The sequence below is a fragment of the Penicillium riverlandense genome (genome assembly GCF_028828495.1).
Source record: "Penicillium riverlandense strain IBT 135883 chromosome Unknown utg000008l_segment0_segment0, whole genome shotgun sequence".
NCBI lineage: Eukaryota > Fungi > Ascomycota > Eurotiomycetes > Eurotiales > Aspergillaceae > Penicillium > Penicillium riverlandense.
The window spans coordinates 187,228-203,760 of NW_026643199.1; the positions used below are offsets into that span (position 1 = coordinate 187,228).

Consider the following 16,533-nt stretch of genomic DNA (forward strand, 5'->3'; position numbering starts at 1 on the left):
GCGGCTCTTGTCGATCTCTTTCGCTCGGAGATTTTCGGATCTCGTCGTCCTACCTGCTCCTCGGAGTCTCCCGTTCTTCCCCTCTTTTTTGCTTCCCAACCCATACACATTGCCCATACCACTCATCATCTGCCTGCATTATCAAGGAGTTCTGTATCACTTATTGCTTCATGGTGCCCGTTTTTCTCCGTTCAGTTTGTTGCACATGAGACTACAACGATCACGGCTTTGCTCGTTTCCGTTGTTATTCGCATTATGATGTCAGTTCTTTTGGACTGAGAAAGCAGAGAACAGGAGTAGCATGTAATACCTATCCTATACAAGATGGCTTAGTTCTATCCTGAGTATAAATACAACTTCCTTTTTTAGTGGCGGTCATCTCAAACCCTCAGCCTCTTGTTATTTGCTCCTAATTCGTTCCCACGAGCGGGCCTAACGAGACTGACGTCTGCCCATCACTTACCTGCTAAACTAGGACTAGTAGTTGGGCGAGTACTGAGGCTTAGCAGATAACATCGGGCATAGATGTCATATGTCCAGGGATTCGAATATAAAGCAGAGGGTAAAGTTAAGACTACCGCATGCACGTCTAGCGAGATACCCCCCCAACTAAATAATAGTTAAGATAAGCGAGACATTGACATCATGTCCTTAGCATCGAACCCAACTCACTAGTGGGAGTGGAGGAGCGAAGGATCGAGCGAGGGTGGCATCGCATCGCAGAATGCACATTAGATGCATGTATCGAACAGTGTAAGAATCCTAAAAGTCCACAGCAAAGTAAACTAATCCCCGACTGGCTGTAGGAGCGCGATCGACGTCATGCTACAGCGTCGGGCGTACGAGATGACATAACTATGCCCGCCAGATTGGGAGAGGAGTAGTGGGGAATTTAATCTAAGCCTATGTGCGAATACGTTAGTACGCTACCGAGGTCATTGCGGTAAGTATAGCGTGTGCAGATCTGTGGCAAGCGATGATGCCAGTACGACGGCGGTGGATGGATACTGGGGATCAATGAAGTCATTTCCCGGCTTCTTTTTGAATTAACGAATGCAAAGAAAAGCGCCTAGTGTACATTTCTTTCTTGCTGTTGTCATAGTCAGGAATAACTCCGAGTCAAATGTTCGTCGTATCGTACACGCTAAAGCAAAAGGAAGAGATGAACCCTCTCATACCCGGGACACATGATAGCCAAAAGGAAAGAAAGCGATGGTCGTGAGAAGATGCCCAAAGATGGATCTACTCGCATCAGATAACGAGCCACTTGTTGGTGACAGCTTGTGCACTGCGGAGATCGCCACTGAGAGCGTGAAGATTCTGCAGTGCGAAGGCGGCGTCGCGCGAGAAATCCTCGACGTAAGCTTGCGATGGCCCGGTTCCGTCGCTCATGGCTGCGTCTTCCCCACTCTCCTGTTGATGTTGTTCTCGCTGGATCTTCTCGCCCAGCACTAGCACCAGCTCATACTCCTTGATGGCTAGATGGACCAGGCTGAGGGCGTGGTAGACACGGGCGAAGTTGAATTCCATCTCCTGGCGCTCCTGCAGTAGAGTCCCCGGTTTCTCGCGGACGAGGCGGTATTCATGCATGAAGGAGAGGCCTTGCATGATCAGGTAGTGACGGTTCTCGGACTGTCGTTTGAGGGCGTGGTGGATGTAGCAGAGGCTGATGGAAAGCAGAACAGCTGGGTTTTGGTCGTCCAGCGCGTATGCTCGGAAGAAGTAATTTAGCGCTGGGTAGAAACTGTTCCCCGAGTAGAGGATGTGGCCGTAGAGCACGAGAAGGGCGATATCTAGCTCTTTAGCGGGGATGGGTTCGCCGAACTCGTCCTTGGTGGAGAGAGCGGCGCGCTCCTTCCAGATGGAGGGCCGTGACGGCTGAGGCCGGGAGACGTCGGGCAGGGTAAAGTCCATCGCTTTGATCTGGCGGAGCATGAATTTCATGTTTGGAGACGAATGGAAGAGTGACCGATGAGGGTCGCCGGACAAGTGGCTCAGCATGGAGAAGAGTCGGTAGGTGTCTGTGACGAACTGGTACTCCTTGATAAACCAGCGTGCCTCGTTGGACAGAGCTTCTTCATCTTGAGCCCGGAGCGCACATGTAAACCAGCAAACATGGATCAATCGGGTTTTGGGCTGGCTGTGCAACCAGACACTGGCCATGGCCGCACCATTCAATGCTTCATACGCTTCCTCCGACTCGCCCTGCTCCGTAGAAAGCAGAGCATATTGAAGAAAGATGTCAAGCCAGTCGTCAAAGGAGATGCCGTGGTAGTCAGTCGGAATGGCCCCCAGTAGGGACTCATCTGTCACCTCGCCGAGTGATTCTTGAAGACGCCCTGCCATCTCTTGCATTTCGTCCATCATCATCCTGCTCTTAGATTTCCCTTTCTTGTGCGCATCGACCGAATATCCCTGAAAGGTAATGCTGCGAAGCATGGGGTAGAAGATTCGGTTGGATCGGAAATCTCGCAGCAGAGCGTCGGCAATATCGAGCCAATCCTCGATGGCTTCAGCCGCGCCCTCCTTGATCCGAGGCTCGAGTTGCTGCATCTTCGAATACAGGAACTGAATGTCTTCTGTCCGGCTACCTTCTCCCATCCCCGCTTGCCCCCTACCGGCGGTCAATGTTGTCAACGTTGTCGATGGAGCTTTGAGTCCAGGTGTTTTCAGAGCTTCTCCGGCTTCCGCCATCCTAAACTCCATGGCCAGCTGTTCAAGCCGAGTGTCTTTCCTCTTTCGTCGGGTCCTGGATTCTTGTCGACCAATCAACACTGCCTCGTTGACATACTTGAATGCCTGCTCGCTCATGCCGAGGCTTTCGTAGAGCTTCGCGAGTTGTACTCGTGACTCCATGTTGGTAGCGTCATTCCCGGCGACTATGAGATAGTAGTGTTCCGCGTCCTCTACTTTACCTAGGTCCATACAGCAACCTGCTATGGCCATGAAGTAACCGACATCCGCATACTCCGTGGTCTGCTGGATCGGGGCGTAGTATCTAAGTGCTTCCTCCAACACACCTGTTTCTTTCAGGGCATCGGCAACTTCTCGGAAAAGATCACCATAGTCAAAGATTCGGGCCCCTTCGGATGTATCTTCGGGATTCAACCACTCGAAGTGATGCTGCAATCCACTTTGTTAGAAACTATCGCTCTTCAAGGGGTGGAAGATCTACTTACCAATGCTTCGTCCTGATTTTGATCGCCCATCTTCAAGCGGAAAAGACCCATTTTGATCCGGAGTTCAAGCGGAAGCCCCAGTCCATAGCTCTCCAACGGCCATTGTCCGGGAATATAGCCATCGGTCTTGATGCGGCGAGGGGAATCATCGAAATCCCATTCGCGATCGTCTTCATCAAAATCCTCCCACATAATATCATCCTTGCGGCCCAACAGCCATCGTGAGAGCCCTTTGAGGGCTGTCAATCCCTCTTGGTGCTGGTTCAAGTAACTGTAGAGCTCGACATAGATATTGACATCGGACCAGCCGAAATCGAGGGATTCCTCTGGGCTGTGCGACATGAAATATTCGACGCTGTCCGCGTAGTGATCCACCGCCTTTTGAACATCATCAAGATCAATGTACGTCTCTGCAAGATGTCGAAGTGCCCGAGCGTTGTGAGGACGTTCCTTGAGAATGCGCTCGTATTCGCCAGCGGCCCGGCCATTATACCCCAGTTCGCGGTAGATTGCAGCTCGCTGGAATCGGATGTTGAAGTTCCTGGGTTCAATGTCGATCACACGGCTGTAGCAGTAGATAACATCGTTCAAGACACTTTTGCGATTCTCCCCCACGCGTTCCATAATGAGTCGAGCAACTTTGGCCCAGACGGTGGGATCTTTCGGTCGCGTGTGGGCTCCGCTGAACAGAGCCGTCAAAGCCTTGTCTTTCTGGCCCTGGGCGAGAAAGATCTCCGACAGAAGTGAGTGGGCTGCAAACATCTCAGGGTTGATCAGAATGGCTCGCTTCACTAGATCAATGGCGCGGTCGTAGTCTCCGTCAATGAAGGCCGAGGTAGCTTCCGAATGAAGCATCTTGAATTCCGGGCTGGGCTCGATCGGTCTGCGCGGCCCTCTTCTGATGCCTTTTCCGCCGCGAGCGCCATAACGGCCCGAGAAGCGCCCTCCGCCACGGCGGCGACGGCGTCTGGCAACTGAATCATTGTCGTCGTCATCTTCTGCCAGCTCATCTTCCTCCTCCGCACTGGTACTTTGGTCCTCCGCGAAGACATAGTCCGAATCGTCGGTCACGTCTCCGTCATAGAGATATGTCTGTTCCTCTTCTGAAGGGGCCTCTTCATCGGCGTCCTCATCTTCAGAGTAAGCGGGGCCCGCCTCCTCCGGCGCGTTCTGTGCAAACAGATCGCGGTACAAACGCGGATCAATCACCGAGGCATGGACGTCTCCCGCTGCAGACGGCTGGCTGCCTTGCCACGGGTACTGCAAGGTCTCATCGATGTCCGGGTAGACCGAGTCCTCCGGGGGGGACGTCCCTTCCATATACAGGTCCGAGTCTTCCATAGTTGGTCGGGAATGGCTGCTCGGCTAGGCCATGCCCGGGAAGCCGATGCGACGTTGAAGCACCGGGATGAGGGGAATTATTTCACGGGCGACCAACTGGGAGAGAGCACACAACATGGGGTCGCAACCCGATCGTTGCCATGTCCGATGTGATGATTGAGGTTGACTGGAATGGATGGCCATTCCAGGCCCAGAGCGGGCGGTAGAACCAACCCCGTGATCTAGCGGCCTGAAACCGAAAAAGCCTCTTCTTTCTTTCCCTCGTCAAAACTTCTCTCCTCTTCACTCCCCAACGTCCCTCCTCATCCCTCCCTCCCTTTCCTCCATCCGCTCTTCTTCCATTTTTCCTTCTTCTTTTTCCCTTCTCTTGATTGATTGATGCCTGGGACCAGTGGCTTGCTGTGTTTGACACACTAGTGCTTCTGCTCCTGGCATCTTTTCTGTCGTTTTCTACTCCCACACTAATCGAACTCCCCTCCCTCTGCCTTATCGAGGTACAGCCACTGGCCTGGACTGTGCCTTGTCTTGCCTTGCTTGGACGGTTCTGTTCTATCTGTTACGCAAACTCAGCAGGCGCTGCAGGTGTTTTGCAGTAATCATTCCCCACTCTGTATTTACTCTTCGGCCGTTCACCTCCGTTCGCCCAAATAAACCATGTCCAACCACATCGGCAACCGCAACAGCACCCCGGAGGCTGGAAATTCCACGCTGCGTCCCCCGTCGTCCTCCCGCAATCTCGGATCTCATCAGCTGCGAGCCTCGGCAGACATGTCGGGATTCCCTGCGCCGCTGTCGGCCCGCAGCATTCGTCCTTCGTCCGAAGTCTTCTTCAACCAACCGTCTCAGGGCCAAAACTCGACGGAGGATGCTTTGGACCGTGCAGCTCAGCAGTGGCTGGCGGATATCGACCAGTATGAGACAACTCTGGAGGAGATGGCGGCTGCCACGCTCGATCAGGACTTCAAGGATGAACTCAGTGCCATCGAACAGTGGTTCCGTGTTTTGAGTGAGGCCGAACGCACTGCGGCTCTGTATGCTTTGCTTCAGCAGACTACTCAGGTGCAGATTCGGTTCTTCATCCAGGTCCTGCAGCAGATGTCCCAGGGCCACCCGATGTCTGGGCTCCTTTCCCCTGCCAACTTTGGCGAGAGGGGTATGTTTTTCCTGTATCAATCTATGTGCCCGTACATAGCTAATACGCTTCTATAGATGCCATGTCTAGCCGCCTGAGCGACGCCATGTCGAAGCTGGATACTTCTCGCAATTCCTTGGTCCGACCTCCACCGTCTCCAGGCGCGAAGCGCAACTCGGCCCTCGACTCGTCCACCATCAATGCCATGTTTCCGGATGCCGCCGCGGCGATTGCGAAGAAAAAGGCCGAGTTCACCCAGCAGACGGGCAACGCACCTCCATCCAACCGCAATAGCGCAGTCTTCGGAGAGCGTACATCCTTCGTGGCCCCGACCATCTCCGCTCCTGACAACAATACAGACAACTTGGGCCAGCCGCCGGCGTCGCCATGGACCCAACGCGGGTTTTCAGACCAACAGCCCCCAATCGCTCGACCCAAGTCTTCCTCTGGACAGCAGCCTATGGGTCAATTCAGCCAGCCGTCAGGTATGCGGTCTCCTCTCCCGCAGACTGCTACCATTCCCGCCCCTGATATCGAGCCACCCATGCTCTCGCCATACAATGTTGGAAACCACAGCTGGGCCTCTATGACCAACACTCCCATGACTGCTACGTTCGGGCAACAGCAGCAAAACCAGCAGAATCAAAACAACACACAGGCGGACATGGTGGCCAACGCGACGGCGATGAAACTGGCGGCCCTTTCGACGGTGAACAATCGGATCGCTCTTGATGATGCGCGCAAGTACCGCCGATCTCGCTCGAACGATGGCCATGGTAGGAATTCGAACACCAACCCCACCTATTCCCAGGGCCTGGCTAGCCCAGGTCTTCCTGGACAGAACTTGGTGGCAGGTCAGCTGTTGAATGCACAGCAGCTGGCAGCTCTGCAGGCTCAACAACAGGCCTCCATGGCGGGTCGGCGGTCTCGCCCTACGTCCCCCGGCATTGCTATGCAAGGCGGTGGTCTGGGCGCGATGGGTTTCACCTCGCCCCAGAACAATGGATTTTTGGCAGCATATGACCCCAACAACCCACTGATGGGCAACGGCTTGGGTTCTCTGGGTATGGGTCAGTTCGGTCTGGGCGGCGAGGGATACCTGTCCGACCACTCGGAGGTGGCGCGTGGCCGCTCCCCGCGTGGTCGTCGTGGTAGCTCGAAGCCGCCAGAGGATCCCACAGACCCGGCTCTTTTGAAGGACATCCCCGGCTGGCTGCGGTCCCTTCGGCTGCACAAGTACACGGACAATCTGAAGGACCTCAAGTGGACCGAGCTGGTCGCATTGGACGACAAGGCCTTGGAGGAGCGTGGCGTCAACGCGCTTGGTGCACGGAACAAGATGCTGAAGGTGAGTCCTGAGTCCTCAATCGAGCCATTCCTCTATTGACATAGGTGTAGGTATTCGAGCAAGTCAGGGAAGCCCAGGCGGAAGGCAAGCTCGACAATCTTTCTTGATTGGCCATGTGTTGCATCGCAATCACCAGCGAAACTTTTTCTTTACCATCATTCGCCATTTTTATCTGTTTTTGTAGTTGTGATCATTTCTTTTGGCTGAGCCACTGGCGGGCAAGTGGCTGTGGATTCGGGGATGTATCAAACGCCGTCATGTCAGGAAACGGATCTCATGAAGGGGAATCATCGCATACTTAATCGAATCGTAGATATTCTTTGCTCTTCCCATGTCGTGGTCTCCGGTGGTCCGTGCGTCTTCTAGAAACTCAGGCCAACTCCTCCCGCTCATTCACTCCCTCACGCACCACCTCACTTCCCCCATCATCTTCACGTCCACGCGACTCGCACCACCTCATCCAAGACTTGCGCGGGTCGATAAATAACGACTACAAGATGGCGCCCACCAAGCAGGAGCTGTCCCTGCTCATCAATCCGCTGGTGCCGGAGAGCGTCCAGCACAACACCCGGGTATGTCTACCACGCCCTCAACCCCCTCTACCATTCTATCCCCCAACGACTCCCTACGCCATGTATTCGCACCTGAAAAAAGAAAACCATCCAAGCCACAATTTAAACCAACTAGAGTCCATCTCACTAATCTCCTGCAAAACAGGTCCTGTCAACCCTACACTCCCTAACCTCCTTCCTCCTGGGCCTGTCCGCCGGAATCCTCGCCCTGCAATCCAGCTCAGGCTTCCTCTTCTACGGTCTCGGCACGATCCTCGTCTCAGGATTCTTCCATCTCCTTCTGATCCACCGCTCCGACGGCGCGGGCGCGGGCGCGTTCTTCCCCGGCAGCAATAACGGCGAGATTGACGGCGTGGTCGAGATGGATCCGAAGAGTCAGCGTGTGCGCATGCAGTTGGCTTCGAAGCCTGGTCAGCTTATAAGGAGGAGTGGTGCGTGGAGAGATGTTTGGTTTGGGGGTGGTGTTTTCTCCGAGGCGCTTAGTGGGTTTGTCCTCGGGTGGGCGGGTGTTGGTGGTGTTTTGAGGTGATCTCTACTCTGCCTCGGAGGGGAAGAGAATGCGTGTGATTATAGACATTATTGGTCGAGAATTTAGGATGTGAGCAGAGCTGTCGTTCGTCTCCGCTCATAGGATATTGTCTCAGACAAACCCTAGTTGCTACACTACAGAGTACTAGATACTACTGGTAAAAAATGTACAAGATCAAATCAACCCAATTCATGCATGAATTGAAACCATGACTTTCTATATACACCAGATTTCAAAAGGGTATCCCTAGAATTGGCCCAAGCACAGTGTAGCCGAACCAGCAAACCGACCATAATAATAGACAATATAACTCCGAGAAGAGAGAATAAACGTGATGTAGATGATCACGCCGAGAAAATAAGAGATTAACAAGTCATATCGGGGCATATCAGACCGAGCGGAACCCTCCAAACCAGAGAGGACGACTATAGAGCGATTGGATGCAAGGAAGTAGAGAGAGATCAACCGACGTGCGGGATCGTGTCGGACGAGTTGGCCACGGCACTTTGCAGGGCGCTGGTCAAGTCGATGTGGAAGAACGGCCGGTTCATGCCTTGGATGAGGGCCATCTTGCGACGGGAGCGGTAGGCCTTGCTGTCCGTCAGATCGCGCTTGAAGTGGTCCTCGGAGATGATGTCGCTGTTCTCGGTGCTGGACGACGAGCCCTCGGTGACCTGGGTCGTGGTCTCTTGGTCGGCGGTGGTCTTGATGCCCGCCTCGACGTCCTCGGTCTTGTGGTGCGCGTGTAGCTGTTCGAGGCGCTCGCGCTCATTGTTCATGATCTCCGCGTGCGCCGCGGCTGACCCGCTGCCTTCGATCTCGGCCACACTGAAGATAGGCTTCCACCGGTGGAAACCCTCGTTCGAGGTTGGGGTCGGGTATCCAAAGCCTGCGGCGGCCAGAGCGCGCTTCGTCCACCGGTTGTTGATGTGGGCGAAGTGCCACTGCACGGTGCGCGGCGTGGTATAGAGATCAAGCTGGTTGCGCACGTCGATCAGGTTCTGGATCGAGGTTGTGTCCACGTTGTTCACGGACGAGAAGTCGAGAATGATGGCTTGCAGAAGAGGCAGGTTCTCGCTGGATTCGTCCTGGCCTCCCTTCGGGCCCGGGTCGTTCCATGGCCGGTCGCCGTTGCGCGTGTATGCGTGCGGGTTCGTGCGGCGGGTGTGCCGGAAGACGGTCTGCACCAGGTTATCCGTGTAGTGATTGGCGTTGGGGTAGTTGAAGCCTTCGGAGAAGCGGTAGATGAAGATGCCCGGGTACGGCTGCTCCACGTCGACATCCGGGTTGGAGCCATCGGTGTGGTTGATGGGGAGGAAGATGGACCGGTGAAAGCGCTCCTCGTCGTCCTCATCGGCCGGGGCCTTGGTGGCTCCGAATGAGCCGTACTTGCCGTCGCCATCCAGAAGATGGTCGCCAACCACGGAGTGGATGGTCACCTTGCCCAGGAAGTGGCCGCGGGCCTTGGCCACGCGGAAAAGCAGCACGGCCACGGAGACACAGATCGTGCAGTAAATACCGTCTTCGATGGAGGTGAACATCGTCACGAGCACACCAATGAAGAAGATCAGGCAGTCCAGGGGTGCCACGCGCCAGAACTGGTAGACAGTGTTGGGCGGCGTGATCAGGTCACCGACGGCGTGGATAATGACACCAGCGAGGGATGCCTTGGGAATGTAGAAGAAGAGCGCGGGCAGGGCGTAGATGGCCAACAAGACTACGACCGACGTAATCACACCTGCCAACGGGGTACGGACCCCGGCCTTCGACTTGATGGCAGTGCGGGAGAAAGAGCCAGTCGCCGGGTAGGCACCCAGGAACGGACCAAGCAGGTTGGTAACACCGATACCGACAAACTCCTGCGAGGGGTTGATGGTATAGTTGTTGACACGGCCAAAGGACTTGGAGATGGCAATGTGTTCGATCAAAAGCACAATCACGGCGGCGGGCAGCTGGCCGCCAAAGGCAGCGATGACCTTCGACTCGAGCTTAGGCACAGCGGCATTCTGGAAGCCGCGAGGAACGTGGCCTAGAAGTGAAAAGGCCGGGTTGTCCTTGCGGTGCAGATTGACCGCAGCACTAATCATAGTGTAAAATAAGATGACAAACACCGTCCGCAGGGTAGACGCGAAGAAGAATATCCTGGCGCGGTGAGGCATCTTCTTTGCGGCGTACATGCATCCCGAACGGATCGCGTACAGCATCACCATAGCCGTCACACCCATGGCCGCATCGATTGTGGCGGTGGGCAGATACTTGAGGGTGTTGATGATAATCAGATAGGTCGAGCCTCGGGTAGAGAAGTCCGCCGTCTCGCCGAGCATGGTCGGCACTTGTCCCGAGCAGATATTCAGAGCCGATCCGGTCATGAAAGCCGAAATGGCGGGAAGCGGGATGAAATCCACAATGAAACCCAGTCGGATCAGACCCATGAAACAAACAATGCCACCGCAGATGACGGCCAAGGAGGACGCGACCACGTGTGGTGGAATCTCGGGGTATTTCGCGGTGACCTGGGTGACAATATCACCGGTCAAGGTAGACATGACCGCGACGGGTCCAATTGTGATATCTTTGGAGGTCGCAAAGAACCAGTAAACCAGCACGCCCATGAACGACGAGTAGAGACCGAACTGCACTTCCAGTTTCGCCAGTTGCGCGTACGCCATACCTTGCGGAACGACCACAGCTCCAACGGTGATACCTATCATTGGGGTTAGTCCTTTCATTCTGCCACTATCTTCCAGGGTCTTCACGTACCGGCCACCAGGTCACCGAACAACCATTGCAAATTATACCGGCGGATCCAGGTCAAAAATGGGAAGAGGTTCAGGAAATAATTGCCGATATCCTTGAACGACGGGGTATGTTCCTGGAACCACTCGGTGGTGGTCGGTTCGGGTTCGTTGTACGAGTAGGTGTCCACGGTGCCGACGGAGAAGGTCGACTCGCCGCGGGTGACGGTGTCGCCGGTGGCACCTAGAGGGTCTCTGTAGGGCAGCTTGATGCCCAGGCTCTTGGCCACGGCCTGGCCGAACTTGACGTTCTTCTCGGGTTTCTCGACAGCCATGGTTGCTGTATCGCAGATGACCAGGCGGGTTCAAGAATGCGACACTCACGGGCGTGAGGAAAATGTGTCGGGAACGGGTTGACACCGAAAAAAAAGGTGTCCAGAGGCAGCTTGAGTATATAAACGAATGGAAAGCTGACAGGGGTTAAACAACACCGCCCATTGCGATCTGTATGACAGGCGGATTAGGGGGGATTGGGTTCGCGGCGGAGTGCGTGATTGGGAGCCAAATGGCGTGATATCGAAAAGGCACCCCGGATTCCACTTGGCGCAGGAGGCTTAGCGCAGTAGGGGGTAATCAGAACGCCCTGGATAGTGGACAGGAAGGTCGATTGAAGCAGTGCCTCGAGAACAATCAGGATGGTGAGAATGAAATCTGGGAGGGACGATGCAACGGCGGCAGATGTGGACAGTTAAGAGCCATTGACCAGATAATTTTTGAAAGCAACGACCACCGGTGAGGCCCACCGAAGATCTCTCTCAAGAGCCGATCCCTGAAAAAGAAAGGAAGTTCAGGTGTGGACCCGGTCTGGCCGCCTGGAGACGATGACGACGGCCCGTGGAGCAGAGTACCGGTGGTTAGTCCGTGAGTTTCGTGTGTGACCCCGTCGGATAGGTGCGAATAGTGCTATCACACTGCCACTGCTCCCATCGCGCCCATCCCGCGTGTCCCGCTCGTTTTCTCTCCTCTTTTCTTTTTTTCCCATCGGATCGACCTCGAATTCGGCCTCGTGGAGCCTGACTAAGGGTTGGTGCCAAGACTTGTCTGGGCCAATTGTAATCCTCCGCCCTCCACCGCCCCAGACGACGAGCCAATCGCAAGGCGTCCTGAACACGCCATCGCTGTGGCGGATGGTGAAAGCAGTTCCACGTTTACAAGTTACCTGTTTGGCGGTTGGCTCATTTGCCTCTTGCAAGCTGAGACAGGGAAGCCCGGGCCTCGCAATGATTATCTTGGGACCTTCCGTGGAAATTGGCTTGGCAGGGCCGGAGTGGATTGGGTGTCCGACGGGGTGAAGAATTGCTGTTCACAATCCTTCCCACGATCGGCATGGACCGTAGTGTAGTAGTTAGATCCGGGAATAGGACGCAGTCAAAAGGGTTAGACCCTGAAGGACGAACATGCATGGCCAGTGCGTCTTGCAGGAGGGCCAAAAACGCCATTGAGATCCAAATCACGTCATCGAGCTTATTCGTCGCGACGTACCCACTCGACCTCATCCGCCTCCCACGAGGCCATGCTGTCACTAATGGATTGTTGGTCGTCAAGCACGCGATTGACATTCCCGCTGGTCGCGAGTCGAAACGAAGGGGGCGGATATTGTCTCCGCCGCCGCCCTGGCCGGAGCTTTCTCCAGCGGGAGGTCCCTTCCGCTCGTTTTTAGGCTTTGTCGTTTCTTTTTTTGATATTCGTCTTCCCGCAGCTTTCTGACGTGATTGAGCTTATATCTTTTGGCGGCGCTGTCCGCGCTTCATGCTGTACCTGGGCGCAAAATTAAGCTTCCTCCCCGTCGCTGACCGTGATGCGATCACCCCTGGTGCCGAGAATAGTAACCATGTCGTAGCGGGCTCGTATTCTGTCTCTGTTGGGCGCCATCTGTTGCTGCGTCGATGATGTCAACGCGTCTTGGGGCTGTTTCATGCCTGGGATTATGCCTCGAGAAGGTTGCACTGGGTCACGGGCCTTTGGCAGTCGTTTCTGCGTGCCAATGAACGTCATTCGATCCTGCGCGATGACCGAAGGGGCCGACGAGGCTCTGTGGCTGGCAGATCATCTGACCTGCCCGCCGACATGTCGAGCCGATCCACGGGGTCCTACATAGGAAATCGGATGAGAGGTACGAAAGAGGCTATCTGCAGAGGTGGCTGAATAGCCAGATCCCCAATGCTATAAACTGCAGGTCTCCGTGTTTGATAGTTACCCAGTTGGGTTATAGTCATGAGCATCGACCTAAAAACGATCAGTGTAAATTGTGGAAGGCTTGTCTTGATGGAAGTGCCGCAAATAGGGAAAACCCGATGGCATTTGGTTAAATCCCATTTACTTGAAGTACCAGCTACAACTTAAAACACTCCTCCGACACCACCAGCTCACCCGTAGACTCATGCAAAAACCTCGCACACACAAGCCGTCCACATCCTGGCCTCTCCGATGCAGCAACGACAACATCATTAAACCGTGCCTGCTCAGGAATATCACATGCAGTGACCGCATCCTTCCCCGTTTGATTCTTAGCAGCCTTCTCTTCCAACTCGGCCACCCCTTCCATAAAGCGAGCAATCAAGGCTCCCTCCCACATCCCTTCCTGGCACGTAGTACTCTGAAGCAATGAAATAGCTGCATGTCTTACAGCTCTGTCGCGGCATTTAACAGAAGTTATATACATGGCTGGAATTATGCCGGACTCCAAGGTGAATGTTAATCCGGGGAGGTAGGAGGATTGCACGTAGTTGGAGGGTGCCACGCCGTCGACGAATTTTTCGGAAAGAGAGACGATGCGTTTGAAAGTATCAACAAAACGGTCGCATGGTTGCTCGTGGGTGTCGCGAATGGTTGATATTAGGAAGTGCAGGTAGAATTGCTGAATCTCTAGCAAGAGAGTAGGCCGTGCATATGAGTATAACGGGTGTACGGAAAGAGCCTTGAATGCAGATGACCACCGAGCCAGATTGGTAAGTACGCTGTCATGTTGCTCTTGTATTGTCGGGTGATGGCATAAGTTCACTGTTCGTATCTTCGAATAATGCAGACAATGCCGGACCGCAAGGTCCATCTCGGAGAACTCGTCTCCGTTCTCCAACGCTGCTAGGCGGAGTAACTCGCCTCGAAACCGGAAGGCAGAGTTTGCAAGAAGATCGAGAGACTGCTTTGCCTCGGCGACACTCGCGAATGCTTTTGGAATGCTCAACTTATTGTCAACAGGGATGAGAGCAAGGACTGGTGTCTGCTCCCCGAACATGGTAGCCTCATAGTCCAGTCGAGCAAAGACTATAGCAAGCTGTCCCAGAGGATTATGCTCTGTCTCCGAACTTAATTCCAGACAGATACCTCCCTGCCGCGGATCCAGCTTCAAAAATTGCACATGAAGCCCTGACAAGATCCGCAGTCCCGTTCGAAGATGAGCAACCGCTGCCGGTCTGTTTCCCTGGAGCATTTCGAGGCAGATAAACAACAGACACGCGGCGAGAGCAACGACTCCACAGCTCTCGTTTGGTGATCCTGCAAGTCGGCTTCGGAGGTGGTTCAATGACTTTACGTATTGTCTGATCGCGAAGGCGTTTGCGGGCTCAAGAGAATTGCTGCCTGTAAGGAGAGAAGGACACTGGCCTCTGGAAAACCGGTGCATTGCACCCACTGCCACTGCTGCATGGAGGATACATGGCTCTCTATGGCTCAGCTGCAGAACGAGTTGCTCCCAGACCGATGAGATGAAATACCCCGGAATCTCGCGGGCAGACTGGCACCGGAAGAAGTCGAAACTGGTGCTTTCAGCCGCTGACAGATCAAGTCCATAACTGTCGTTTATGCTTAGTATCTTATCATTCTTGTTGCCGAGTATTTGTGGCTGCAATAGTCTCTTCCCCTTATATTTCTGAGCAGTCTCACGCGTAGCAGCACTGGGTACTTCATAGCCATCGCAGACCCGGCCTGTTGAGCAGCACCGCTGACAGACAGGTCTATCCTCATCACATTTTACTCGTCGAATGCTGTATCAGAGTCAGAATGGCGCCAGATGCGCAGTTTATCCCACTTACCGACAAGTCCGGCAACCGGTTCGCCCTCTTCTTTTCTCACGGTTTGCTGTCATGATTGACCAAGGGCATTCCAGCCACCGTAGCCACCGTAGCCAACCTCGTGTATATCAAATACTACCGTGTTGCACCCTCGACTTCTTTCGTCCTCCGTGAACAGAGGCAGTGCCTTGGCAAGGCTGGGGGCCAACCGCTATTCCCTTCTCATTCGCCCGTTCGCTAACCAGCTCCTCTCAGCCAATCAAGCATTTTTTAGTATAGCTTCATACAAGATCACCTGCCTAACTGCTACAGAAATAAGTATTGGTTAGCAAGCGAGTTTGATCAGCGCAGGTGCTAAGCAATTTCAGGTTACCCCCGATATAAATATAACCATAAATCCCTACTTGAATGAAATAGAACACCAAGTCCAAGTACATCCATTCTATCTCAAGGCCCTATCGAACAAACTACAGCAATGACACCTATTCAAATGATCCACATCCACTACCGCGGCAGATTCCTCTCCCTCCTGGACTCAGACGACACCACTCAGCTGTACATCGTGAAAGTGTGCCGCGAAACACCGCAAATGGAACTCGTGCGGACGAATAGCAGCGCCGCACCCCAAAACACTGGCTGCCTAATACCGGAACTATGCACTGCATCTTTCAACCACCTAAGCCTAAACGTCTCCCTCAACATAAGAGGTATACAAGTTCGTCTCAAACGCCACGGCACGTTCTCACGCACCTATGTCTTCGAGAGCACTGCTTCGCCCGGCACGACCTTGCTTTGGGAAGCGGATGGTGCACTGACGGGGGATTTCAAGTTGAGTGATCAGTTCACGGGCCGGGTTGTGGCGAGGTTTCGGAATAAACTGTTTTCTACCTCTGAGGTTGGATCGTTGGAGATGATTGGGGATTTGGAGGAAGTGCTGCAGGAGGAGGTTGTTATTAGTTGTTTGGCGGTGCTGGTTATGGTGCAGAGCTTGAATTTGGCGACAATGGTCTTGGTTGGGGGGAGTCCGTAGATGATTAGCAGGGATGGTTTTAGGGCTGAGTATATATCGGAAACTACGCCTCTGAAGAAAGAGTAGCTAAACAACCATGCAACAATGCATTCATATCAAAATATAAGAAAGGTCTATCCAAGTTGAAAGTTCATCATCAGTGCAGGCTGGAAAAATCAAATCCCATAATGGTCGGCGCTGCGCCCGAAAATGAGGACCTTGTTCGACAATGCCGTGGTCCCACCTTCGTTACTCGACGCAGCCATAGCTCTTTCTTCTCTCCGTCATGGCAACTCCTCTCGCCCGCCCACTCACTCCCGCCATTCTCTCCGGTTCCGGTTCCCATGAAAACAAAAGGCATGAAACATGATATAAAAAAGGAAAAAGGGCAAGCCATGGGCAAGAGAGAGAAAGATTACAGGAAATGGGAAAAAGGCAAGGGCGGAATACCGAGAAGAGTAAGTCACCTCCCTATGCCCTTGTCATCTTCCAGGTCTTCAAAGCAAACGCCATCACAAAGCAAAGAGATAAGAGAGAGAAAAGTGTCAATCCGGGACTGAATGCCGCCCCCGCCCCTCTTCACATAGTATCGTATCATAAGCGAGGTTTTTCTTTTCC

General features: G+C 53.9%; 5 protein-coding genes across 5 annotated transcripts; 2 read left to right on the plus strand and 3 right to left on the minus strand.

Moving 5' to 3' along the window:
* Window positions 1-1,251: 1,251 nt before the first annotated feature.
* N7474_009065 (tetratricopeptide repeat protein) lies at window positions 1,252-4,520 on the minus strand (the record flags this gene model as incomplete). The annotated part of the gene is made up of 2 exons (XM_057200475.1): window positions 1,252-3,123; window positions 3,180-4,520. 2 exons carry the CDS (start codon window positions 4,518-4,520, stop codon window positions 1,252-1,254), a joined length of 3,213 nt encoding a protein of 1,070 aa, XP_057048462.1.
* A 654-nt stretch (window positions 4,521-5,174) lies between these two features.
* Window positions 5,175-8,101, plus strand: N7474_009066 (uncharacterized protein; the record flags this gene model as incomplete). The annotated part of the gene is made up of 4 exons (XM_057200476.1): window positions 5,175-5,673; window positions 5,730-7,000; window positions 7,498-7,572; window positions 7,718-8,101. The coding sequence occupies 4 exons, from the start codon at window positions 5,175-5,177 to the stop codon at window positions 8,099-8,101; spliced, it is 2,229 nt and encodes a 742-aa protein (XP_057048463.1).
* Window positions 8,102-8,562: 461 nt separating this feature from the next.
* Window positions 8,563-11,171, minus strand: N7474_009067 (SLC26/SulP family anion transporter; the record flags this gene model as incomplete). The annotated part of the gene is made up of 2 exons (XM_057200477.1): window positions 8,563-10,805; window positions 10,862-11,171. 2 exons carry the CDS (start codon window positions 11,169-11,171, stop codon window positions 8,563-8,565), a joined length of 2,553 nt encoding a protein of 850 aa, XP_057048464.1.
* A 1,495-nt stretch (window positions 11,172-12,666) lies between these two features.
* On the minus strand, window positions 12,667-14,980 carry N7474_009068 (Zn(II)2Cys6 transcription factor domain-containing protein; the record flags this gene model as incomplete). The annotated part of the gene is made up of 4 exons (XM_057200478.1): window positions 12,667-12,928; window positions 13,094-13,122; window positions 13,298-14,879; window positions 14,928-14,980. 4 exons carry the CDS (start codon window positions 14,978-14,980, stop codon window positions 12,667-12,669), a joined length of 1,926 nt encoding a protein of 641 aa, XP_057048465.1.
* Window positions 14,981-15,381: 401 nt separating this feature from the next.
* Window positions 15,382-15,936, plus strand: N7474_009069 (uncharacterized protein; the record flags this gene model as incomplete). Its single annotated transcript, XM_057200479.1, has 1 exon — window positions 15,382-15,936. The coding sequence occupies one exon, from the start codon at window positions 15,382-15,384 to the stop codon at window positions 15,934-15,936; it is 555 nt and encodes a 184-aa protein (XP_057048466.1).
* Window positions 15,937-16,533: the final 597 nt, after the last annotated feature.